The following is a 27700-nucleotide window of genomic DNA, read 5'->3' as shown; positions in this document are numbered from 1 at the left end:
ATTATCCCCAGATGAGAATGGCTGACTGATGTGGACTATTTGAAACACAGCTCCGACGGCTTCCTCTGAGATGTGAAGTCCATTCACATCCCTCCTGTGCTGAACCCTCCACACCAGGGTCTGTAAGGTCTGTACTGTCTCTGACTCCATGGACTGGCCTCACCCTCACTCACTGCGATGCAGCCACCCTGGCCTCCTTGCTAATCCTACAACACACCCAGTTACTCCTATAAGCACACCAACTTAATCCTTACCCTAGAGTCTTTAAAATCTCTTATACCTTCTACAATCTTTTTCCTACTGATACTGGCATGGCTGATTTTTCTTGTCATGTAAACTTCAGCTCAAATATCACCTCTCAAAGAGGCCCTGTTTAACCCCTCCACCTAAGGAACTGTGACATCTGCCTCGCAACTTGCCCATCTCTCACCTCACCACATTACCTTCCAGACATCCATCATGGTGTGAACTGTCTCTCATGCTGTGAACTGCCTTGTTATTTGTCTTTATTATTTTCTCTATCTTTCTAAAAACCCAACCTCTATAAGAGCAGGTCCTTAGCTGACTTGCTTTCCACTCTATCTCCATGCCTAGAATAGTGCACAGCACATAATAGATGTTCAAGAAAAATCAGCACTGAGGATGCAATGAATCAATCAATAACGAATCAATAGCAGCTGGGTACAGTGGCTCATGCCTGTAATCCCAGCACTTTGGGAGGCTGAGGCATGTGGATCACCTGAGGTCAGGAGTTCGAGGCCAGCCTGACCAACATGGAGAAACCCCGTCTCTACTAAAAATACAAAATTAGCCTGGCGTGGTGGCGCATGCCTGTAATCCCAGCTACTCGGAAGGCTCAGGCAGGAGAATCGCTTAAACCTGGGAGGTGGAAGCTGTGGTGAGCTGAGATCACACCATTGCACTCCAGCCTGGGCAACAAGAGCGAAATTCCATCTCCAAAAAAATAAGAAGAAGAAGGAGGAATCAATAATGGGCCAGGTGCCGTGACTCATGCCTGTCATCTCAGCACTTTGGGAGGCGAAGGTGGGAGGACTGCTTGAGGCCAAGAGTTCAAGACCAGCCTAGGCAACACAGCAAGACCCAACCACTAGAAAACATTAGCTGAGTATGTAGCTAAAACCTAGCTAGGCCTGTAGTCCTAGCTACTCAGGGAGGGTGAGGCAGGAAATAGCTTGAGCCCAGGAGTTCAAGGTTGCACTGAACTATGATTACACCACTGCACTCCAGCCTGGGTGACAGAGTGAGATTCCATCTCTAAAAAAAGAGTTATTATTATTATCACCATCATCATCATCATCATCATCATCATCATCCAGGGAATAAAGACCAGAGTGTAAGAATTAGAAGAAGAGAATTAAGGAATATCAGAGTATGCTGCACGTAGGAAAGGTAAGTACTGATTCCTCCTACTTGCTTCTGTGCCATGGGTATAATTTACAAATAGAACAGGGTTAATGTGGTCAAGGGCAAATGAGGTGGAAACACTGGCCTGGATAAAAGCACTTTGGGCCAGGCATAGTGGTTTACGCCCGTCATCCCATTACTTTTGGAGGCAGAGGTGGGTGGATCACCTGAGGTCAGGGGTTTGAGACCAGCCTGGCCAACATGGTGAAACTCTGTCTCCGCTAAAAATACAAAACTTAGCCAGGTGGGGTGGCACATTCCTGTAATCTTAGCTACTCAGGAGGCTGAGGCAGGAGAATTGCTTCAACCCAGGAGGCATACATTGCAGGGAGCAGAGATCGCACGCACCATTGCACTCTAGCCTGGGCAACAAGAGCGAAACTCCTTCTCAAAAAACAAAAGTAATTTGTATGTCAATAAGCCCCAGGAAAGTCCGTCCTTGTTCTTTTCACAGATCTTTTATCACCTTCATCCACTGAAACTTTTGCATTTTTTGCATACAGAAAAGAGTTGAAGGTTCAAGAACCACATACAAAAGAGGATACGTCATTTGCAAAAATATCCACAGAAAGATACTGGCAAAAATTCCAACTGACCCAGGTTCAGATTCAGGATGCTGCCAGTGGTGGAGGTTTTGTCCGTTTTCGTCGTGATAGGAGTTGACAGTTGAGGAGAGAAGGGCTTTGGGCTGCCGGATAAACTCCCTGCTTGTCCCGTCTTGGTGGAGGCTGGTGAAGCTGAAAAAGTATGGCATTGTTAAAAGACAGGTTTACAAATAAGCAAGTAAAACGCGTAGGTGTGGCGTAGGGAGAGAATGGAGAGATTATGAAATTGTGTTTGATTTCAACAAGGCCGCTACAGCATCAAGGATGGGGTGGGGTGGGGCATGGCAGGTTGGCCATTCATTTTCAGCAAAGGGCTTTAACCCGACGTGAAACCGTTAAAGCCACAAATGAAGACAGTCTCCCCAGTTACTCTATTAAGCACAAAGCTCTAAGACAAATCGGCTAAGCTGCCACTGAAATTGGTTTGGCCCATTCACGGGTATAAATCTCAACATAAATAGCGATTAAACCAACCCCCACATGGTCCAGATGCAGAAAACGGGAGCCAGCCTTACAAATGCGTGTCATCCGTTTGTGGAAAGAAACCATGGCCAGCTCGCACGCAGCCGCTGCACCTGCCAGGGACCAACTTGGTCCCTTGGGAAATCTCCAGCTCCCATTTCAAAAGTTCTTGAGGCTGTGTAAAGCCAAACCCAGTACCAGATGGAGTGAGGGAGACGTTGGTAAATTATGTCCTTCTTTACCGTATTTCAAAATTTTACAGGAGGAGAGAGAACTGTACCTATGCCTAAGGCTTTTAAAAATACCTTAAAATGACCTACAACCTGCTTCTCCTCTGCCTTATGTCACAGGGCTAGGACAAGAAACCACTTATGTTTAAAAAAGCAAGCATTCATAGGGGCCAACGAGCGTCCCAAAGATCCTTCAAATCCTGCCCCTTTGCCCTTGCCCCTCCATGGTAGTGGGACTGTCCTGTTAATGCCTCTTAGGTCCATTTAAAAACAGCTGGGACTGGCCGGGCGCGGTGGCTCAAGCCTGTAATCCCAGCACTTTGGGAGGCCGAGACGGGCAGATCACGAGGTCAGGAGATCGAGACCATCCTGGCTAACCCCGTGAAACCCCGTCTCTACTAAAAAAATACAAAAAAATAGCCGGGCGAGGTGGCGGGCGCCTGTAGTCCCAGCTACTCAGGAGGCTGAGGCAGGAGAATGGCGCAAACCCGGGAGGCGGAGCTTGCAGTGAGCTGAGATCCGGCCACTACACTCCAGCCTGGGCGACAGAGCGAGACTCCGTCTCAAAAAATAAATAAATAAATAAATAAATAAATAAATAAATAAATAAAAACAGCTGGGACTAAAGGCATCACTGACAACAATGACAGCCAACTCTTCCAAGAAGAGCAAGAAACATTCTGAGGTGATCTGGTGCTTGAAAGAAATTTCTGGATGGCAAATTGGAGCTAGGAACTGAGACTTCCCAGGGGCTTCGAAAATGCTGGGACACTTGTGTGGGCACTTGCCTCAGCTTCCTCACCTGACAAATTAGAAGAACAAGGCTTCAGTGTGTTAAAACTCACACACCACTCGGCTGGTGAATCCAAGTGAGCTAGGCAGCTCTGGTGCCAGGACCTGCCTGCATTACTGTTAATGTAATATGGTGGGAAAGACTCCAGACGTAAAGAGGCCTGGATTCAAGCACGGATCAGAAGCCAGACACCGTGGATTCAAGCCCTGGCTCAGCTGTTGCCCTGCTGTGTAACCCTGGGCCAGTTACTGGCACCTCTGCCTCTCTCTTCCTGGCAACAGCAAAGAGAGACACTAATAATATGATACAAAGGGACAATAACAGTAGCTACATCTCATCAGGCTGCTGTGAGGATTAAATCAATCATCTGAACAGTGCCTGGCATCCAGTAAGTACTCTGTTACTTGCTATTAAAGTGGTTTTATTTTCTATTTCCCCATTAACCTCCAGGGCTTTGGGGTTATCCTCTGAACCACTGATTCTCAGCTATGAGCAGTTCTTCTCTCCAGGGCACACTGGGCATTGCATCCAGACATTTTAAGAGAGTGGGGGGTTGCTACTGGCATCTAGGAGCTAGAGACTAAAAAGGTGCTAAATCTTCTACAATGCACAGAGCGGCCCCCCACAAGAAAGAGTTATCTGGCCCCGAACATCAACAGTGCTGAAACTGACACACCACATAGGGATGAAGTAGGCATGCAGCTGGGAATCCTCTTCCTCATCCGGAAATGAGAAGGGAGTGAGGATCAATGTCTTCAATCTATGTCAATTGGTGCCCAGCAAGTGCTCAAGAAATATGAGAAATTGTTCAGAAATAGGTTTTCTTTGTTTTTGTTTTTTTTGAGATGGAGTCTCACTCTGTCACCCAGACTGGAGTGCAGTTGTGCCAGCTCGGCTCACTGAAACCTCTGCCTCCTGGATTCAAGTGATTCTTCTGCCTCAGCCTCCTGAATAGCTAGAATTTCAGGCTCCTGCTACCACACCCAGCTATTTTTTGTATTTTCAGTAGTGACAGGGTTTCACCATGTTGGCCAGGCTGGTCTGGAATTCCTGGCCTCAAACCATGCGCCCACCTCAGCCTCCCAAAGTGCAGGGATTACAGGCATGAGTCACTGTGCCCAGCCTAGAATTAAGTTTTTAAAACAATAAATCTGTTTTACTGCAAGAATTAATAGAATTGGCCTAGCACATGGCATGCCACATTCCTTCACTGGGGGGTTGCTATTATTATTACTAGTCCTATCACTGGTACCGTAAGAAGTAGAACTGAAGTGTTTGTTACACAAAGAAACAAGAAAAGGCCAGCTGTGGTGGTTCACCCCTGTAATCCCAGCACCTTGGGAGGCTGAGGTGGGAGGATCACTTGAGCTCGGAAGTTCGAAACCAGCCTGGGTAACATGGCGAAACCTCGTCTCTACTAAAAATACAAAAAATTTAGCCGGGCATGGTGGCACATGCCTGTAGTCCCAGCTACTTGGGAGACCCAGCTACTTGGGAGACTGAGATGGGAGGATCCATTGAGCCTGGGAGGTCAAGACCGCAGTGAGCCGTGATCATGCCACTGCACTCCAGCCTGGGACAGAGAGGGAGATCCTGTCTCAAAGAAAAAAAAAAAAAAAAAAAGAGAGAATATATGAAAATAAAGGCATTTTAAGAGAAGTATTACCAATAAAATCTTTAGCATTCGAATTTTTAACATTCTCAATTCATTTATGTTCTACCTCATTCCAAAAGCAATTTGCAGCTGTTCAAGTATCTGTGTAATACATTTCCCTTGAGGATTCAAGATCGTGGCTTCTCTAATTGTATTCCCGTAAGCAAACTAGCAAGGTCTAACAGGAAGGGCCTTCCTATACTATCGAGTACCCTGCTTGGGACTGCAGAGAACTTTGACAAGGACGCCAAACCCTAAAGGGTAGCAGGAACAAACAAACAAACAAAAGCAAGCAAAGATGCCATTGCGCATAGAACACAGCCAAGTGAATCCACATTTTCCTGCATAGAACACAGCCAAGTGAATCCACATTTTCCTGCTCGACAGGTCAAGTTTGATTGTTTGTTTGTTTGTTTTGAGACAAGTCTTGCTCTGTTGCCAAAGCTGGAATGCAGTGGGGCGATCTCAGCTCACTGCAACCTCTGCCTGCCAGGTTCAAGCAATTCTCCTGCCTCAGCCTCCCGAGTAGCTGAGGCTACAGGTGTGTGCCACCATGCCCAGCTAATCTTTTTGTATTTTTAGTAGAGACGGGGTTTTGCCACGTTGGCCAAGCTGATCTCAAACTCCTGACCTCAGGTGATCCACCTGCCTCGACCTCCCAAAGTGCTTGGGATTACAGGTGTGAGCCACTACATCCAGCCCATTCTTAATTCCTCCTTTGCTCTCATGCCTGAACTACCCAACTCTTCAGCAAGGTCTCTGCACTCCTCTTCCTAAACATATCCTACATCTCTGCGCTCTTCTCCACTTCCACTGCTATCACCCTAGTCCATGCAGTCTCAACAGGGACCGTGTGGCCCCCAATGGGGCAAAAATAATTCGTGGGGGGGTGAAAAAATCTTACTATTCCTTTTATGTACAAAGCACGTGTGTGTGTGTGTGTGTGTGTGCATAGACAGTACATAAACAGATCTACAATATTTTCAAATTTCATGAGAGTCCATTCTTAGGTAAGTATCTGCCCAAAATTGAAAATAGGTACCCAAACAAATCCTTGGATACGAATGTGCACAGGAGCACTATTCACAATAGGCAAGAGGCAGAAACAACCGACTGTCCATCAATGGACAAACTGAGGTAGCCACACAATTGAATGTTACTGAGTCACAAAAGGAATGAAGTTCTGATATGTGCTGCAGTGTGGCTGACTTAAAAACATGATGCTAAGTCAAGGAAACCAGACACAAAAGGCCCATATTCTTTCATTTCACTGAAACAAAATACCCAGAATAGGTAAGTTAATTCAAACAGAACAAAAATTGGTGGTTGTCAGGGGCAGGCTGTGGGGTGAGAGGTAGCGGTGGAATTTTGTGGGGGACGGGGAGTGGCTGTTTAGTGGGTACAGGGTTTTATTTTGGAGTGTCAGAAATGTTTTAGAACTAGATAGAGGTGGTGGCTGCACAGCACTGTGAATGCACTAAATGCCACTGATCTGTTTAAAATGGTAAATTTTATGTTATGTGAATTTGACCTCAATTTTTTAAAAGATCTCAAGGGGAGTAATTACGAAGAAAATGTCTAAAATGGTTTGGGGCGGGGGAGGGGGGGCCGGCGCGGCAATTTAAACACTAGGCAACACCGCCCTGCCCATCATTTCCCACAGAGACCCCGTAAGCACTTCCCACAGGTCTCCCTACCACGTGCACGGCACCCTTCTCCCAGGGCACTCTCCACACAGCAGCCAGGGCAGAACCCCTGAAATGACGGCATATTGCTCCATCACCTAAAACCATCCAGAGGCACCTCATTCCCCAGAATAAAATGGCCCTGAAAGAGCAGGATCTGCGCTGGCCAGCAGGTGTCCAGGATACCTCTGGATGCTTATCAGGTGCCTAATACATTTATTGAATGAGCAGTGCATAAAATAGTTGAAGAAGGAGGTGTCCATTTCTCTTTTCACTACTATGGTCATGATAAGCAATAAACTAACAATGACGAGGCCGGTCGCGGTGAGTCACTACTGGTCCAGCACTTTGGGAGGCGGAGGCAGACGCATCACTTGGGGTCAGGAGTTTGAGACCAGCCTGGCCAACATGGTGAAATCCCATCTCTATTAAAAATACAAAAACTAGTCGGGCGTGGTGGTGCACAGCTGTAACCCCAGCTGTTCAAGAGGCTGAGACAGGAGAATCGCCTGAAGCTGGGATGCGGAGGTGGCACTGAGCCGAGACTGCACCACTGCACTCCAGCCTGAGTGACAGAGACTCCGTCTCAAAAAAAAAAAACAAAAAAAAAAACAGAAACAATGACAACCAGATAAAACCTTTTTCATACAAAAATATCAAATTAAACAAGCTCCCCAATGTTATACATCAACTAAAAACAAAATGCTTGCTAAGAGAGTGATTAACAATCCGAAGAAGAGATATGACAAGGGCTGGTGCAGTGGCTCACACCTGTAATCCCAGCACTTTGGGAGGCCAAGGAGGACAGATCACCTAAGGTTAGGAGTTCGAGACCAGCCTGGCCAACATGGCAAAACCCCATCTCTACTAAATATACAAAAATCAGCCAGGTGTGGTGGCACATGCCTGTAATCCCAGCTACTTGGGTGGCAGAGGCAAGAGACTGCTTAAACCTGGGAGGTGGAGGTTGCAGTGAGCCGAGATCACGCCACTGCACTCCAGCCTGGGCAACAGAGCGAGATTCCATCTCGCGGGGGGGGGGGGGGGGAACAGGTATGACTAAGCAGATCACAAAAAAATCCAAGTCATTATACATGAGGGTGTGGGTGGTACTGGCATGGAGGTCAGAGATGGTGCTCAGCATCCTAGGTGCACAGAACAGCCTCACAATTGAGAATTACCTGGCCCTAAATGTCGATGGTCCTGAGGTTGAGAAAAACCTGATTCGAATCACTCCAGACATTTCAAAAGCAAAAAGACTTGGAAATGCTTCTTTCAATTAAACTTTGAAACAGATGCCAATCCTTTTATAAAGCCATACATCTTGCCCAAAGGAAGAACTAATTGCCTTTGAAGTCACAAATAATTTAACCAGATTTCATACTTTGATGTACAATTCACAAGTGTGGGCTAAAACACATCATTTATTATCTACATTTATAAAATCCTAGCCTGCGTGAAGGGCTTTTCTGACTACAGTAGGAAACATGAGCCTTGAAATTAAATTAGGAAAAAAATGTCCATTCCCTCCCATGCACCCCAGCACTCTGGGCAGGGTGGAGAGGTGGAGTGAATGATTCATGCTAAACGTCCGCCACTTATAAAACCTCAGAAACAACCTGTACGTTCAAAGTGCCGCACCTTGCACAACTCCTATGGTGCCATGCACAGATGAGCAGAGCATGGCCAGATGGTCTAGGATGGGTCAGGAGGTGTTGGTAAAAATGCTGTTTTGAAGGGTTATTCACTAACACAGAAACATATTCAGAATACAAGGATATGGACCAGACATGGTGCCTCATGCCTATTATCCCAACATTTTGGGAGGCTGAGGCAGGCACATCATTTGAGCCCAGGAGTTTGAGACTAGCCTGGGTAACACAGCAAGACATCATCTCTACAAGGGAAAAAAAATTTTTTCTCCTTTCCCCTGCCCTGAAAAAGCAGGATCTGCGCTGGCCAGATTTTTAAATCAATGGGCACCACCACGCCCGACTAATTTTTGTACTTTTAATAGAGATGGGGTTTCACCATGTTGGCCAGGCTGGTCTCAAACTCCTGACCCCAAGTGATGCGTCTGCCTCCGCCTCCCAAAGTGCTGGACCAGTAGTGACTCACCGCGACCAGCCTCGTCATTGTTTATTGCTTATCATAACCATAGTAGTGAGGAGAAATGGAGACCTCAAGGTGTGGTGGTGCACACTTGTACTCCTAACTACGTAGGAGGCTGAGGCAGCGGGAACTGCTTGAGCCCAAGAGTTGAAGGCTACAGTGAGCCATGATCACACCACTGAACTCCAGCCTGAGTGAGACTGTGATCCTGTCTCTTAAAAAAAAAAATCCCAGTTACTTGGGAGGCTGAGGCAAGAGAATCGCTTGAACTCAGGTGGTGGAGGTTACAGTGAGTCGAGATAGTGCCATTTTCTCCAGCCTGGAAGACAAGAGTGAAACTCGATCTCCAAAAAAAAAAAGAAAAAAAAAGCTTTTTTAATGTATAAAAATAAAAAATAAAAAAGAATACAAGGTTAAGCTTTAAAAAAATAAATTCTACAGTCTACACCAGACATTGCAAACAGGTGATCCATGAACCAAGCAGTTCACAGGTGCATTTAATGTGACGTAGCTTTTATTTATTTAAAAATGTGAGCCAGTACATAAAAGTTGATAGCTGGGTGTGGTGGTATGTGCCTGTAGCCCCAGCTACTCAGGAGGCTAAGGCAGGAGGACTGCTTAAACCCCAAGAGTCTGAGGCCAGCCTGGGCAACATAGTGAGGACCCTGTCTCTTTTTTAATAAAAAAAAAAAAAAAGCTGGAGTAGTTCCCATTTTTTTAAATTTGAGGCTTCTCTTGAAAAACCAGAAATCGGCCGGGCACAGTGGCTCACGCCTGTAATCCCAGCACTTTGGGAGGCGGAGGTGGGAGGATCACGAGGTCAGGAGATCGAAACCATCTGGGCTAACATGGTGAAACCCTGTCTCTATTAAAAATACAAAAAATTAGCCGGGCATGGTGGCGGGCGCCTTTAGTCTCAGCTACTCAGGAGGCTGAGGTAGGAGAATGGCATGAACCTGGGAGGTGGAGCTTGTAGTGAGTCGAGATCTGGGCAACAGAGTGAGACTCTATCTAAAAAAAAAAACAAAACAAAACAAAACAAAACAAAACAAAAAAAACCAGAAATCTCTCAATACGGAGCCCATACTCCTATGTGGCAAGAACCAGCAGGAGGAAAAGGTCTCTGGTCCCTTTCAGAAAGGCACAACTCTCTAGCTCAACGTCTTGGGAGCTCGTGACCTATTAGCCGTGTATAACACTTACAGGTAACATGGGTGTGTAAAACTTACCCAAGAGCTACTGACTCTTCTGATGCATGGTGCGTGCTAGCATTTGCACTACTGTATTTCCTTATGAAAGAGCTCATTGTACCACTAAAGTAGCCACAAGCTGCTGTAGTACCTCTAGCATGCACTATGTATCAGAAGAGTCCCTACCCCTTGAGTTAAGTGCTATACACCCATGTGCACACACAAGCACAGGATGTGTACCAGGTATGGTGAGAAATGTATGTCTGCTTTCATTCATCCCAGTCTCTACCTAGCACTCCCCAACCTCACTCACTGCCGTATCTGCCTGATCCCTGTATTTGAGCTTTCAGTTTAACAGTAGGACTTATAAACCAACATAGAAGCAGCTCTGGAAACACAATCTAGGGGCTGGCTGTGGGAGGTGGGATTATCAGTGACTTTATTTTATTGACTGATTGATTGATTGAGATGGAGTCTTGCTCTGTTGCCCAGGCTGGAGTGCAGTGGCGCCATGTCAAGCTCACTGCAACCTCCGCCTCCCGGGTTCAAGTGATTCTCCTGCCTCAGTGTCGTATATAGTTGGGACTAAAGGTGTGTGCCACCACACCTGGCCAATTTTTTGTATTTTTAGTAGAGATGGGGTTTCGCCATGTTGGCCAGGCTGGTCTCAAACTCCTGACCTCAAGTGATCCGCCCACCTTGGCCTCCCAAAGTGCTGGAATTACAGGCATGAGCCACTGCACCCGGCCATCAGTGACTTTAAATTCTGTAATTAAGAACTATTTTACGAGAAAAACATATTGATTTCATAATTATTTTAAAAAGGGACTTTATGAAACCTTTCCTTTCTTTTTTTTTTTTTTTTTTTGAGACAGAGTTTTACTCTATTGCCCAGGCTGGAGTACAGTGGTGCAATCTCAGCTCACTGCAAGCTCTGCCTCCCGGATTCAAGCAATTCTCCTGCCTCAGCCTCCCGAGTAGCTGGGATTACAGGCGCATGCCACCACGCCTAGCTAATTTTCTGTATTTTTAGTAGAGATGGGGTTTAGCAGAGATGTGTTAGCCAGGATGGTCTTGATCTCCTGACCTCAAGTGATCCGCCCCGCCTCGGCCTCCCAAAGTGCTGGGATTGCAGGTGTGAGCCACCGCACCCAGACCCTCTTTCCTTTCTTAAATGGTAACCCGCAGTGTAGCTACGAGACCAAAGGACCATTAGCCCAGAGGGTGGTGAATGTCAGGCCCCCCGACTCTGACTGTAATAGATATTAATAACTTACATTGAGATCGTGCAAGCAAATACCACTGAAGGTAACCATTCTGGCCAGGAGGTCTACATAAAGGGGGAACTACAAAAATCACTGAAAATATTAACCACTTAGGTCATCTAGCTAGCAAGATTATAAGACACTGTGAGTTAAAGGCTTCTGGCTGAGCAAAGTGCTCCTTAGAAAGCTAAATATCCAGTTCTAAGGATTATAGGCACACAGCTCTGAGTTCTCCAATCTTCTAAACAAAACCAAGATTTCTACACTGTTGTAAAAGTTTTACGTAATAACATTTCAATTTGTAGTTTTATGTTGCTGGTTACAAAACTTTCACTGGTGAGGCTACTTCTATTATTTTCTATTCTATGACACTGCAATTTTTTTACACGATTTTGGATGAACTACTGCTTTATCTCAATTATATTATCCTGACTGTGGAAGCATTTAAATACAAATTTCCCATCTCCCTCCACTAAATACTATTATCACTGCTAACAGCAGAGGGCAGTAGGGTGCAGAGAAAGGAAACCAGTCTGGATACAGAATCTGGCTGTGGGGACTTTCACACCTCCCTTACACTCTGCATGGCTCTCAATTTGCCTTCTGTAAAATGGGGAGACTGACTCAGTTTCTTCCAATCCTCTTAGTCTGTAATAGTGGTTGGCAAACTACAGCTCAAGGGTGAAACTGGGCATACCACCTGTTCCTGCCTGGCCTGCAAGCGAAGAAAGGTATTTTAACATTTTTTTAATGGTTGGGGGGGGAAAAGAATTAATAGCTCATGAAATATGCAACTTATATGAAATTTAAATTCCAGTGTCTGGACACCTTGGGAGACCGAGGCAGGCGGATTACCTGAGGTCAGGAATTTGAGACCAGCCTGGCCAACATGGTGAAACCCTGTCACTACTAAAAATACAAAGAACAGCTGGGCATGGTAGCACACGCCTGTAATTCCAGCTACTCGGGAGGCTGAGGTGGGAGGATTACTTGAACCCAGGAGGTGAAGGCTGCAGTGAGCCGAGATCATGGTACTGCACTCCAGCCTGGGCAACAGAGCAAGACTTCATCTCAAAAAATACAAAAATTTAAATAAATAAATAAATTCCAGTATCCATTTAAAAAGTTTTAATGGAACTCAGCCACACACTGTCTATGGCTGCTCTATTTTCTTCTATCCAGCTAGCTATCTGTTTATTGAGCTGGGGTCTCACTCTATTGTCCAGGCTGGAGTGCAGTGGCACAATCATAGGTCATTGTGGCCTCAAGCTCCTAGGCTCAACTGATCCTCCCAGCTCAGCCTCCTTAGTAGCTGGGACTACAGCAGCTTGTGACTACTTTAGTGCAACAATGACTGAATAGTTGCAGAGTTGGAAAAAAGACCCAAAAAGCCTAAAATACATACTATCTGGCCCCTGACAGAAAAGGGGGCAATTTGTAAGAGTAAAATAATTTTCAGTATCACTGTCTCTTCCTACACTACACATTGGCTAATTCATGATTACTAAAATGACCTAAGCACATACCAGCAAGGAGATTATATTTTAGGAAAGGGACTTTAAAGTCTACTCAAATGGGGGATTCCACTAACTTCTCACCTAAAAAGCCACTCAAAGAATGAGGTACTTTTCCAGGAAGTCTGATGTCATTATCTTTCTCCTTTTGTACCTCCCAAGCGAAGAGAAAAGCAAAATTAAACACATTATCCCTGTTCTTATATTCCTATAAAACTGAATTTTTTGAAATGTGGTGCAGGAGAACCAATGGTCGTATATATGCCACATTTCATTTTACTAGTTATGTATTAATTTCACATACATTAGGAAAAACCACAACAAGCAATTTAAACACATGAGCCTATACATTGTGTTTAGCTTAGGACAAAGCTGCATTACAATTTTAATATTTAAGTATGTAATAAAATATGGCAGAAAACCATGGCAATGAAAGTTTAGGCAACACTAATTCACAAAGTCGCTGCCAAGGTTAAAATTTAAAACATTTCCTGAAAAGCATGCTCTTTATGGGAACTAATGTGCCCAAGGGTTTGTATAATTAACTACCATGTTTTGTGAACTTGGCTTAAATGGAACCGTGTCATGGAACAAAGTAAGCTTTTAAGGACTCTGGTCAGAAACAAGGGGGTAAAAAGGAAGACTTTTCTGAAACTGTGTCAACACAAATTATGTCAATTCCAAAACAAAACTCTACGACTCAACCATGAGTATCTAGGACCACATGGCTATAAATCAGCGAGAGAAAGACAGACTGCAGCCTTTATTCTACAGAACCAAAAGCCACAGGCTCTCTACCCCTCCTACTACCATCTGGGGAGCAGCTAGAAGCAGTTCTTGAAAATAAACCAAGGAAAAGAAAAAAGAAAAAAAATGTCCCAAGAAACAACACAAGCAAAGTCAGAAGAATTATTTGAGTTCACAACTGACTAAGTCCTTATTATTTTAACTTTTGGGGACATTCATGGTATCTTAAAGAACTGATGTTTGCTCCTTAAAGAATTCCTGTGTGAAGGAAGGGAAGGAGAAAGGGAGGGAGAGAGAGAGACTAAGGAAGGAAGTTGAGTGTGAAAGGCTGTCCAAGGTTAAGTCTTTGGCCAGAAGCCTAAACCTGGTACTCCAACCTGCTTTATTCATTCTAGAAAATCTTCTAAGACATTTTAGCCTGACATTTAATAACTGGAGATTCTACTTAAAAACCTGACATTTAAGAATTAGAGGTTTTACTTAAAAACTCAGACTTTGGGCCAAGCACAGTGGCTCACACCTGTAATCCCAGCACTTTGGAAGCCCAAGGCGGGTGGATTACTCGAAGTCAAGAGTTCGAGACCAGCCAGGCCAACATGGTGAAACCCCATCTCCACTAAAAATACAAAAATTAGCTGGACTCAATGGTGCACACCTGTAATCCCAGCTACTCGGGAGGCTGAGGAACAATAATCACTTGAACTCAGGAGGTGGAGGTTGCAGTGACCTGACATGGTACCACTGCACTCCAGTCTGGGTAACAGAACGAGACTATATCTCAAAAAAAAACCAACAAAACAATGACACAACTACTAAAGGATATGACCTTTAAGGGAATGGGATCACGCTAGGAAGACAGAGCACTATTATTTTTTACCTTTTTTTGTTTGTTTGTTTTTTGAGACAGGGTCTCACAAGGGGTCACACTTCACCTTCAGGCTGGAATATAGTAGCGCTATCATGGCTCACTGCAGCCTCAACCTCTCGGGCTCAGGCAATCCTCCCACCTCAACTATAGTCCCAGAGTAGCTAGGACTACAGACACACGCCACCACGACCAGCTAATTTTTGTATTTTTGGTAGAGACAAGGTTTTTGCCATGTTGCCCATGTTGTTGCATGGTCTGGAACTCCCGAGCTAAAGCAATCTGACTGCCTCGCCCTCCCAAAGTGCTGGGACTACAAGGCATGAGTCACAGCGCCTGGTCAAGTATTATTTTTTATAATATGTGTTTCTCTCACATTTGTGCCATTTAGTATGACTGTAGGGTTTTGACAGAAAAATGCAATTTCAACTAAAAATTATTTGTGTTATGGAAAGTCAATAATCCAAAATGCAGTGACATTTGAACAGAACGCCAAAAGATTTCTGGCCATCTCCATCTACTTCTAGGTATAACCTCCAGGTGGCCTTTTGGAGACACTTTTCTCATTTCTGGGTCCCTAGCAGGAAGAATTCCATCTGGTGACTTCTTGAAAATCTGCTCTGTGGTCCCCTACAGTTCCCCACGATTACTCAATGCTCACCTGCTTGGGCCCACCAGGTGTGTACCCATGGGAAACCCCCGTGTCCAAGGGGCCTCCTCCCTACTTCCCCGCACGGAGCTGACCTGTGCTCTTATCCAGGAAGTCCATGGACTCCTCACTCGCGCTGAAGTGGCTGGATGTGGCCTTCTTCTCGGCATCCTGCTCCACATCAGAGCCTGTGTGCACGGAAGAGTTTGTGCTCATGGGGGAGCGCGGCATATCCGACAAGGAAATCCGGCGGCCTGTGCCCCCACTCAGCACGGGCTTGCTCATCAGGATCTTGGGGGACGCCGTCATGTCAAAGTTGAGCTTGACCTTCTCCTGCTTGTCTATCTTGGCAGTGCCAGCACTGGGGTTGGTGGGATCGAGCAGCATTTGGTACTGGCTGTTGGGTGTGTAGGGTGTCCTGAACGGAGAGTAATTAAAAACCCCAAACTTCCTGCGGATGTTCTCCACGTAAACCTCCATCTCTTGCATGGCACTGTTGAAGATGCTCTTAGTCTTTTTCACAGAAAAAGGAATTTCTTTAGACATGAGGTAGCAATTATTTATTGGAACCCAGGCCCTAGGAGGGCAAAAGATAGAGAGAGTTTAAGTCAACTTCAGTAATTTCGAAGACTGCTTTTTTCTTGATGTGAACCAAATTAGCCAAGCATGTTTGCCAAGATTCTTATTCTATTTAAAAAAAAAAAAAGCCGGGCGCGGTGGCTCAAGCCTGTAATCCCAGCACTTTGGGAGGCTGAGACGGGCGGATCACAAGGTCAGGAGATCGAGACCATCCTGGCTAACACGGTGAAACCCCGTCTCTACTAAAAAATACAAAAAACTAGCCGGGCGAGGTGGCGGGCGCCTGTGGTCCCAGCTACTCCGGAGGCTGAGGCAGGAGAATGGCGTAAACCCGGGAGGCGGAGCTTGCAGTGAGCTGAGATCCGGCCACTGCACTCCAGCCTGGGCGACAGAGCCAGACTCAGTCTCAAAAAAAAAAAAAAAAAAAACAAAAAAACTTGGTTTGAAGGATTAATTACTGATCCATTTAACAAGCAAGTTCTACCATAACAGAACATGAACAACAAAACTTCAGCTAAAACATTTAAAGGTGCAATAGACTTAGTCATTGTGAGCCATTAAAGAAACAATCGTCTTTCGTTTTCTCTTGGTAGAGAAAAATAAATCAGCCACTGCATCCAACAACACTTCTGAAAAGAGACTTATTCTTCAGGTCGCACTCAGACATAAAGAGTTTCCTTTTCCCACTGCCATTCTAAATAGGACCAGAAGGAAACTTTGGAATACTGCGTTCCTAAAAGAAGGCACATGTTTTTGAATGTGAGATAGTTCACATAGAAAATCACTGAAAAAGGAGCCCATTAGCCTCCAGGCGTATACTTTCCACCCCCCATCCCAGGCCAGTTCCATCTTCCTAACGTCCATACCCCACTGGCCTCAACACAGTTCCTGGCTGGGAAAACTGGTGAGAATAAGCTTTCCAAGGAGGGCTTTCATGGGGGATTTTTTGGTTTATAATTTATTTATTTATTTGAGACGGAGACCCGCTCTGTCGCCCAGGCTGGAGTGCAGTGGCACTATCTCAGCTCACCACAACCTCCGCCTCCTGGGGTTCAAGCAATTCTCCTGCCTCAGCTTCCCAAGTAGCTGGAACTACAGGTGTGTGCCACCATGCCCAGCTAATCTTTGTATTTCTAGTAGAGATGGTGTTTCACTATATGTTAGCCAGGCTGGTCTTGAACTCCTGACCTCGTGATCCACCCACCTCAGCCTCCCAAAGTGCTGGGATTACAGGTGTGAGCCACCGCGCCTGGCCTTTTTGGTTTGTTTTTTTAAGAGACTAGGTTTCCCTCTGTCACCCAAGCTGGAAAGCAGAAACATGATCAAGGCTCACTACAGCCTCGAACTCCTGGACTCAAGGAATCCTCCCAGATCAGCCTCTCAAGTAGCTTGGGGTACAGGCACACACCACAACACACCCAGATCATTTTTAATTTTTGTATACTTTTGTAGAGATGGGGTCTTGCTACATTACCCAGGATGGTCTTGAACTCCTGAACTCAAGCAATCCTCCCACCTTGGCCCCCCCAAGAGCTGGGATCATAGGTGTGAGCCACCGCACCCAACCTCCAAGGTGGCCTTTTAGATTTCACAGACCACGAACTCAAGCCCGGTAGAAAGCAGTAGGGAACAAAGGGGACTTTACAGAAGCAGAAAACTCACGTCTGGTGGAAAGGGAGAAAGCGGTAACTACTCAGCTGCTGTCCAAAGCAACCATATAGGAATCTGGACCCAACACTGTCACGTCCTCCAACATTTTAAAGAGAAGAAGGAAAAAGAGACTTCTTATGTTACATTTTACCCCCATTTCAACAGCTGGCATCTAAGAGAAAACAACCCAGGAGAGATAAAGCATATCCCTGGGACAGAATTCAGAATACAGGCGGATTGTTCGCAAGGTTTGGGGATACCAGATCACAACACAAACTAAAACTAAACACCCCAAAAATATCGATCTGCTCTATCAGAGTGCTGGAAATCACCAGCTTCTCATCCATTCTGACTGCTGTCTTTCTGCTGAAACCTGAAAAACCGTACCTCCAGCAAGAGGGACAGAGCAGAACAGAAGCCAGATGCCCTCAAGGTAAGAGTTTGCCTCACGGTGAGATTCTGCATTCAAAGTGAGCGGGCACATATCAGGACTACTAGACAGGACAGATCTGAGAAGGCATCGGGGTCTCCAGGGCTGTCCCAGGGCAAATGACTCCCCCTTCCTGAGCTAGTCTCAGCTCTGTCACTGAGAAAAAGGAGAGTGAGTCCTTAACTGGAGAATCAAGAGGCAGGGCCACCAGGAGCTTATCACCAGATGGTCCTGGTATCATAACCTCGAACCCCCCACCTGCTCCACACCCACCTCACCCACACACTTCTGCCCACTATCCAAGGCCCTCACTGTTCCCTCCCTGCAAGTATTTTCCATGAAATTGCTTGGCAGGGAAGAAAAAAGAGTCTCTTTTCTTTAAAACAAGCCCAGGGGGCATGGTGGCCCACACCTGTAATCCCAGCACTTTGGGAAGCAGAGGTGGAAGTCAGGAGTTCAAGACCAGCCTGGCCAACACAGTGAAACCCCCTCTCTACTAAAAATGGAAAAATTAGCCGGATGTGTCGGCACGCCCCTGTAATCCCAACTACTCTGGAGGCTGAGCTGGAAGAACTGCTTGAACAAGTCACTGCACTCCATGCTGGGCGACAAAGCGAGCCCCCGCCTCAAATAAATAAATAAATAAATAAATAAATAAAACAAGCCTGGTGACAGAGCAAGACCCCCTTCTCAAATAAATAAATAAATAAAAACAAGCCCAGGAAGTATTTCAAGGGAAATTAGATTTGCTTGACAAAATGAGTCTCTGCAAGGGACAATATCCAGCTTCACATTATCTCAGTTCTAACCCCATGATGGATTCTCCCTAGCTATGTGACCCTAGGCACTCTCTGACCTTAAGTTTTCTTATTGATAAAACAGACATAAAAGCAGCTTCCACAAAAAAGCTCTTAAAACACTGCCCAGTACATAGTAGGCAATTGGTTGGTGTCCGCTTTTTTTTTTTTTTTTTACTCTGCAGGCATTTAATAAAATATTTCCTATATTTTTATATAACTGTGCACCTATAATACAAAACTAGGCCAGGCACAGTGGCTTACACCTGTAATCCCAGCACTCTGGGAGGCCAAGGCAGAATGGATCGGTTGAATCCAGGAGTTCAAGACCAGCCTGGGCAACATGGCAACTCCGTCTCTACTGAAAACACAAAAAATTAGCTGGGCATAGTGGCACATGCCTGTAGACCCAGCTACTTAGGAGGCTGAGGCAGGAGAATGGCTTGAACCCAGGAGGGGGAGGCTGCAGTGAGCCGAGATCTCGCCACTGCATACACCAGCCTAGGTGACAAACCAAGACTCTGTTCCAAAAAAAAAAGAATGGTGGTCAGAGACTCCCGGCCCAAAGCCTACTAAAACATCCCAAGACCTCCAAAGTTGTTTCTCTACCACTGTGGAAGGTCCTGAACAACTCCCTACAGGGGATCCCCTCACCCAAAACAAGCCGAACAATGCGGTATACTCCCTTAAAGCAGGTGCTAAGAGGGGCTAGGAAACTGGCGACCATCAGACCCATGCTGCTTTCTTTTTCACAAACAGAAGGGGGTCAGCTTCCACGACAGCTCTCATCCAGAACCAGGACCTAAACACACAAAAGCTTTTGGGAAACAGCTTCTGCACACAGAGCTGACCCACTCACACACTGTTCTTCATGCTCTGTAAGCCACCTTCAGTGGCTGTCTGACGGGTGAGAGAGAGAAGTCCCTGCAGAGCAGTCACAGCTGAAAGACTAAAGCCATCAACCCTAAGAGTCTGGGAACACTGGGTACAAGGGGGTAGGTATTATTTTCTCCCATCCTGCCTGTGTCCTAAGTATATCTACTCATACTGTATCAACCTATAGAGTAAGAATCCCACATCATCAAGATGGTTCGCATTTGTTATGCTCTGATGAAGAGGAGGGATGTACAGCCTGTCACCAATTCCTCCTGCTCTTCAAATAAAAAAGAAACTCCTGCCTAGCCCTCTAACTGCAGCTCCAAGCATCCTCTCCTCCCCTGACCCTGTTTAAATTCCACTATCCTCCCAGCATTTCCTGAACCCTCTCAGCCTCAGCCCTTCCCCTCCCAAGCCTCTGCTCTTCCTGGTCCCTCATCCCAGATCTTCGTACCAGGCCCCCACCACTACCTCCTGATCTGAGATTATCTTGCCTATTAGTTCACTTGTGTATCATCCTTCTTCCCCGCTAGGATGTCAGCCTTCACATGGGCAGCAACATTGAATCACCAACCTCCACTACACAGCCTGGCATGCAGCAGGCATCAAATATGTATTTCTTTGAATGAAAGAATAAAGGAATTGAAGTCAAGGTGCAATACTTCCTACCAAATCCAGCACCATCTCAATAATTTCCATTTTGTCTTCTGACAGTAGACTGTTGGGATTCCTAGTACATGAGTTTGCTTTGGGAATTCACTCTTTTGGTCTGCAAGACGACTAGCAAAATTTAGCAGGGGAAACAAATTTCAGCTTCTGGACACTCTGTGTGTGTACGTAATTTGTAGTATATGTATCTTAAGTAGTCTCCCCTACACACTAACACGTTTTCTCAAACCAATCGGTAGGGCTTCAAAAGGGTCTTTGCCTTACTTAATCATAACTTGATAAAAAAGAACTAAGATATTAACCACTGCTCATCTCTGCCTACCTGTTGTTCTCAAGCACGCAGCGGGCTCTGCTCTACAGGGAACTGCTATTAGCTGGAATAATTCACTCTGCCGCGTGCCGAGGGGAAGGGGAGGGCAGGAAGGCTGGGAGGGAGGGCTCACACCTGTCAAAACAGCAACCCCTTATAATTTCCCATTGTAGCTTCAGAGAAAAGGGAACAGGAGAGAACTACTCAGCATGATCATAAGAGATTCATTTACTGGCAATCTAGGAAACTACTTCTAATCTTTGAAAAAATGATTTGGAAAGCAGTTTCCATGGAGGTTTAATTTACTTCAGAAACCCCCTCCCAAAAACCAAAACAAAACAAAAAAGAAGAGCAGCACTTCAAACAGCCACAGAACCCATTCCAATTTTGGTTTCATCAACAGACCCAGTAAAGTAAGATGACTTTCTAACACACCTGAGAAAACTAGTCCACACCATTACCAAGCTTAACATACCACAGGAAATTTATTTCAACAACAAGATCAATGGTTGGTATCATGACAATAATCAGAATAATAGCTACAGCCTCCAATTCTTTTCTTACCTAATAAGAGTATCAAAGTTCAGTGAAAGCTACATGTTCCAAGCCTGTTATTAACTCCCACCTGTCATGTTGTCCAAAGAATCGGGCATCGACCTGCCCATCTTTATCCCTCAGAGCTTTTGCAGGCCAGAATGGAAACCCCTTCAGTTTGGCCCAGACCAAAGGATGTGGATTGCTCTAGGAAAAGAAAAACAAGATCCAGAGTTTGTACATATCTGACAGCAAGATACCCACCAAAGAGGATGAAGCAGGATTGTGGGACATAGGCCATGAGTGGAAAAAGAGTTTCGAGCAGGGTCGGCCCGTGTGGTATTCCCTAAAAGGTGTGTGGCCAAGACACCTGGACAAAACTGCAAACGGAGTTAAATGGTGAAATTAAAAGCTGAATGAAGTCCAGGCACGGTGGCTCACGCCTGTAATCCCAGCACTCTGGAAGGCCAAGGCGGTGGATCACTGAGGTCAGGAGTTCGAGACCAGCCTGGCCAACATGGTGAAATCCCATCTCTACTAAAAACAGAAACATTAGCCGGACGTGGTAGCACTGTTAGTTCCAGTTACTCAAGAGGCTGAGGCAGGAGAATCACTTGAACCCAGGAGGCGGAGGTTGCAGTGAGCCAAGATCACGCCACTGCACTCCAGCCAGGGCAACAGATTGAGGCTCCACTTCAAAAAAAAAAAAAAAAAAAAAAAAAAGAACGATGACTAAACCAGGGTTGGATCCTAGCTGTACCATTATTACCTGGGCAGGCACGAGCAAGACATTTCACCTTTCTGTGCAACATACACACAGAGACAATGACGCCAGTACCTTCTGTTACATTTGGATTAAATGTGCATCATACCTAGCGTCTGATAAGGGGCAGTATTTTGCTACCTTTATTCTTTATTGAAGGCTATGCAGAGCCTTTGCTATTCCCATGTTAATCTCCAAAGACACGAAGAGATGCAAAGTGTATTTTCTCAACTTTCCTTGCCTAATCTTGCCTCCGAACCCATACCAACCTGCCGCCCCCACTAACACACACACCAGTGCATCCCAACAATGTACTTCTCTCTGCAGTACCCTAGTCTGGAAAAGGCAGATACATGGGGAAACTAGGGTGACTTTATTTCCCCAAGGAACCATGTTTTGGAGGAACTATGGAGTTAATCCAGGGAAGTATTTTCAAACCTCTTAAAATAGAACCAACATGATTTGTAAATCACACACTGATTTAAGCTCATCTTATTATCTGAACAGCTTTGCTGCATCCCACATCTCTGATGAGCTCCCTTTTATGCTGCATCTTGCAGTCTGCCCAGGCTAATCAACCCAGGAAACCATGATGCTATCTCTGGCACATGAACTTTCAGCCTAAGAGGTTTATCCTACCTGGATTGCTTTCCCTCTGCCATAACTTTATCAGCAAAAAATTATCTTAAAACTCCATCCAAAGTTTCATCTAATAAGCCACCTGGAAAAAGCTGTCTCGGGGTAGTCATCCAAGCCACAGGGTTCCGTAAATGAAACAAGCAAAGTAAATCCAACTTACACAAGGCTCACAAAACCAGTTATCTCGTTTTTGGCAAGCAGCTAGATAACATTCTGGACATACTTCGATTTCATTCATCTGTAAAGCAAAAATACATTAGAATGTGTCACCCCAGAGGTGGATACTTTGTGGACCTCAATCAATGCTTGATGATTTTGAAGGTTAAGATGTTTTAAAGTTCCACAGAGGGAACACCTTGGAGATGAATCCAACCGCTATGCATCACTCCCAGTGCTTCCACCCACTCCAAGCCATAGTCCTTTCTCTCTGGACCAGTGCAACAGCTAACTCCCCATGTCACCTGCTTCCACTTTTACCCCCATTATAGACATTCTCTGCAGAGCAGCCACAGCCATCTTTTTTTTTTCCTCCTGAGTTTCACTCTGTTGCCCAGGCTGGAGTGCAGTGGCCCAATCTGGGCACACTGCAACTTTCGCCTCCCGGGTCCAAGTGATTCTCGTGCCTCAGCCTCCCAAGTAGCAGAGATTACAGGTGTACACCACCACGCCCAGCTAATTTTTGTATTTTTAAGTAGAGACAGCGTTTCACTATGTTGGCCAGGCTAGTCTCAAATGCCTGGCCTCAAGTGATCCACCCACCTCAGCCTCCCAAAGTGCTGGGATTACAGGTGTGAGCCACCAGGCCCAACCCAGAGCCACCTTTTATAGAATAAAACTGATCTTGTCCTTCCCCTGCTTAAAAGCCCCCAGTGACTTCCCATTATACCCAGTAGTTCTCTGTCAGAGCACTTGAACCATTCCCCCCACCCACAGGGATCACACAGCAATGTCTGGAGACATTTTTGATTGTCACAAGTGGGCCAAAGGAGGGAGCAGGGACTACTGGAATCTAAGAGGTACACGATAGTCCCTGCAACTAAGAATTCTCTAGCCCTAAGTGTCAGCAGTACAAAGCTGAGAAACTAACAGTGAAGTCTAATGACCTGACAGGTTCCTTCAAAGCCACATGTGATCGGGCCTTAGCCCACCTGTCTGGGCTCACCTTGCAGCAGCTCCGTTCCCCAACCCCTTCCAGCCACTGTGGCCTGCTCTGCTTGCCAAGCTCAATTCTATGTCCACAGTAGCTAATTAATACCACGTTGCCCTATTTCATCTTCACTGACAACAATCTGAAAATTCAATTAACTTATTGTCCTTTTCTCTCATAAGAAAGTACATTCCCCTAGAGTAACATTGTGGCTTAGAGCCAAAGACCCCAGAAGCTCCCTTCTTGGATCTCAAGTCAGACTCCACCATTTACTAGCTCTGTGACTTTAGGGTAAGCTGCTTCTCTTCTCGGAGCCCCAACTTGTTGATGTATTGAAGAGAAAAAAAAAGCAGCACCCACCACAAAGGGCTGTTATAAGAAATTAAATGAGATAAATGTAAAGTGCTTCAAGTGACAGAGTAATCAATTTCGCCCATTAACATTTATTGAAGACTTATTGAAGACTGTGCTGGCAGCATTCTAAGAATTCTGTAAGTATTAACTCATTTATCCCATACACCCCATGAGATTAAAAAAAAATGAGGCCCCAAAAAGTTAAGTAACCCGCCCAAGGTCTTACAGCAACAAAGTGGCACGGTCAAGATTTGAACCCAGGCAGTCGGGCTCCAAAATCCATGCAGGTCACCACTGCACTGATATTTGTTATTCCTTTCTACCATTATCAGCCTTATTCCTTTAACTCTTATCATCATGCAAGGTGCCATATATGTAATAGGTGCTCAATAATTATAAGACTAACGGACTTCACAGGTCAGTGAATAAGTAAGTGAATGAATGTGCGAACAAATGCATGGATGGCAAAGTACACCTCCTGCTTCTAGCCTAGTTTACTTCTGGGCTGTTCCAAAGGAACATATCCAAAATAGCCCGTATGACTTGTCGTCAAGGAAATGAAAACTAAAATCACAGTAAGATGCCTACTATTTTTGTTTGTTTGTTTTCTGGTTTTTTTTTTTTTTTTTTTGGAGATAAGAGTCTCACTTTGTCACCGAGGCTGGAGTGCAGTGGCACGATCTCAGCTCACTGCAACCTCCACCTCCCAGGCTGACGCCATTCTCCTGCCTCAGCCTCCCGAGTAGCTGGGACTACAGGCACCCGCTACCACACCTGGCTAATTTTTTGTATTTTTAGTAGAGACGGGGTTTCACCGTGTTAGCGAGGATGGTCTCGATCTCCTGACCTCGTGATCCGCCCACCTCGGCCTCCCGAAGTGCTAGGATTACAGGCATGAGCCACCACACCCAGCCAGATGCCTACTGTTTTTACAAATTACATCGTTGGGGCAAGGGGGCACATGTATACATACAGTTTTGTAATTACAACTCCCAATATTGGAAAGGACATACCCTCATTGTAATTGGAACATCTGACATGTTCATAGCCTCATAGTAATTTTATTTCTAAAAATTAAACTAAGGAAATCATCAAACGCACAATGATATTCATCACCTTGTTACTTAAAATGCTGATAAAACTGGGTACTACTTAATGACAAGAGGAGTAATTAAATGAATGTCCATGAGTTGTACGTAATACTATACAGCCATGAAAAATTCTGTTCTTCCTACGAGTTTAATTACCTAGGAAACAGAGAAAATACATAAAATAAACTAAGTGAAAAAGCAGTTTATAAAACTCTCTATATATAAATACACAGACATAAGCTGGGCTTGGTGGCTGAGGCCTATATTCCCAGAGTCTTGGGCGGCTGAGGCAGAAGGATTGCTTGAGCCCAGGAGTTTGAGACCAGCCTGGGCAACATGGCAAAACCCCATTTCTACAAAAAAAAAAAAAAAAAATTATTAAAAATTTAAAAAAATTACCCAGGCTTTAATTAGCTGAGTGTGATGGTGTACTCAGTACAATTTGAGACCCTGCCTCAAAAAATACATAGATAACTATATCTATATATAAATTTATATGGATAGATAACTTGTTTTCTTTTTTTCTCGAAGACAGAGTCTCACTCTGTCACCCAGTCTGGAGTGTAGTGGTGCTATCTTAGCTCACTGCAACCTCTGCCTCCCAGGTTCAAGTGATTCTTCTGCCTCAGCCTCCCAGTTTAGCTAGGATTACAGGCGTGTTCCACCACACCCAGCCAATTTTTGTATTTTTAGTGGAGACGGGGTTTTGCCATGTTGGCCAGGCTGGTCTCGAACTCCTGGACTCAAGTGATCTGCCTGCCTCAGCCTCCCAAAGTGCTGGGATTACAGGTGTGAGCCACTGCACCTGGCCAGGTATCTATCTATCTATCTGGATATATCTAGATCTAGATCTATATATCCTTATATAAAAAGACATGGATGGGTCCCAATGCTATCTGAACAGTTTTTCTTTATGAATGAATGAGAGCACACTGACACGCTGAAGGTCATCCCATCTCAGTTTTTTATTCTCACAATGAGATCTGATAAAGAAAGCCTCCCTCATACCACTTTGGCTGTGAGCCTGTCCCACAACCACCAGACAGCCTCATAGCTCACATGCCTAAGATGTCTGTTCCATCCACACTATCACAATTATGGGCATTTGTAAGAAAACAGGGTCTCCTGGACACCTGGGCCACTCTCCCAGAAGCAGTCAAGGCCATGCCCCCAGATATCAAATCCTCTTCTGCAAGAGGACCAAAAGGGACCTGACACAATACCAGGCTGTGAGGCCAAGGTCAGAAATTACGAGTTCTATCTAGGCAATCAGGAAAAGACAGGAGGCCCAGTGCTTCCTGGTGACTCAAGGGTAAAAAACAAAAAATCCTTTCCATCTCCCTTAGATCACTGCTACAGTAAGGGTGTTTTATAATACATTGGGGCCACTCTTTGTTCTTTTTACTTTCCTTGAAGAGTAGGGGTACGGCCTCAACAAACTCCAAAATCACCTTGGCTACCTAATAGGAGATTCTGCAAATGGAAACCTCAGTGCCCCATCCCCTCCCTCTGGGTGCATCTAAAACAGGACAGTGGGAAACACATACCTCATGTTCACAGATTTTGATGACTACTTTCGCTATTTGCGTCAATTTGTGATTTCCTAAGGGAATAAGAAAACAGGATTAATTCTAATGGAAATGCTGCAACACCAGGCCTGGGGATTTTACTTGCACTAACAACGTGTTTACTTGCTTTTCCCCCAGGATTAAGCTTTTAAAGGCTAAAACCAGAGGTTCCTGGCTTCTAATAGTGATTCACATTATGTGATTCTTCCCATCAATGTCGATGACTCTTTGGCACCTCGATGTCATCTTCTCTGCAACTGAGCAATTTATGTGGGTTTCCCTAGAGATCATAGATTAATACTTTTCAAATGCTTTGACACTCTAAAGGCTCGAATTAATGAAAAAGGCCTTATTCTACCCATTGTCCCAGACGCCAGTCCAAGAAGAATCCAAAAGAAAGAAGAAGAGACATTTTCTTGCATAGCTCTGGTGTGGCTAGTGCTTCAAAACACATTTTCTTCTTGGGCCAGATGTGGTGGCTCATGCCTGTAATCCCAACACCTTGGGAGGCCAAGGCAGAGAGGTCACTTGAGCCCAGGAGTTGAAGACCAGCCTGGGCAACTTTTTAGCAAGACCCCATCTCTAGAAAAGAGCCACACACACACACACACACACACACACACACACACACACACACACACACACACACATTTTCTTCTCAGCTCCTCTCAAGAAGCCAATTAGGAAGCAGGAATAAAATGTGCCCATTTAATGAATGAGTAAGCCAAGGTTCAGGAGTCATAATTTACATTACTTAGCTAAAAAAGTAACCATCTAGCCCCAGGTCTAACTCTACACTAAAGCAGAGGACAAGATGGTCCAAAAGTCATGTCTTCTTTCAACGTTATGGTATTTTTAGAAGTTGTAAATTTGTTGACATCAAGATTTCACACACACAAACACACAATATACCTACATTTCTGGTTTGCCTTGAAAACTCAGAAGATCCGATAACTATAATCAATGGAGCACTGGAGCTGCCAACAGCAACCTTTCCAGTCCAGGTAGGAGTTCTCTGTTCTCCATGATCCACAGCACATCACTTGACCTGCAGCCTTCTTGGCTTGCTAATGTTTTTGTTCTTCTACCTGACCTCA

General features: G+C 45.1%; 1 protein-coding gene across 11 annotated transcripts in view; it reads right to left on the bottom strand.

Moving 5' to 3' along the window:
* ZMYND8 (zinc finger MYND-type containing 8) overlaps positions 1-27700 on the bottom strand; it is a 148597-nt gene that overhangs the window by 50522 nt on the left and 70375 nt on the right. For 9 of the 11 annotated variants that reach the window (XM_025398362.1, XM_025398367.1, XM_025398364.1 and 6 more), the window contains 5 exons: positions 26583-26638; positions 22604-22681; positions 21133-21248; positions 15292-15773; positions 2022-2162 (listed from right to left, as the gene is read on the bottom strand). In XM_025398362.1, the coding sequence (XP_025254147.1) occupies positions 2022-2162; positions 15292-15773; positions 21133-21248; positions 22604-22681; positions 26583-26638 (873 nt within the window). Of the gene's footprint in view, positions 1-2021; positions 2163-15291; positions 15774-21132; positions 21249-22603; positions 22682-25060; positions 25192-26582; positions 26639-27700 lie in introns of all 11 variants that reach the window. The other 2 variants (XM_025398371.1, XM_025398372.1) reach the window with 1 other exon arrangement.

Source organism: Theropithecus gelada, chromosome 10, assembly GCF_003255815.1.
Source record: "Theropithecus gelada isolate Dixy chromosome 10, Tgel_1.0, whole genome shotgun sequence".
NCBI lineage: Eukaryota > Metazoa > Chordata > Mammalia > Primates > Cercopithecidae > Theropithecus > Theropithecus gelada.
This window is presented reverse-complemented; position numbering and strand designations above follow the sequence as displayed.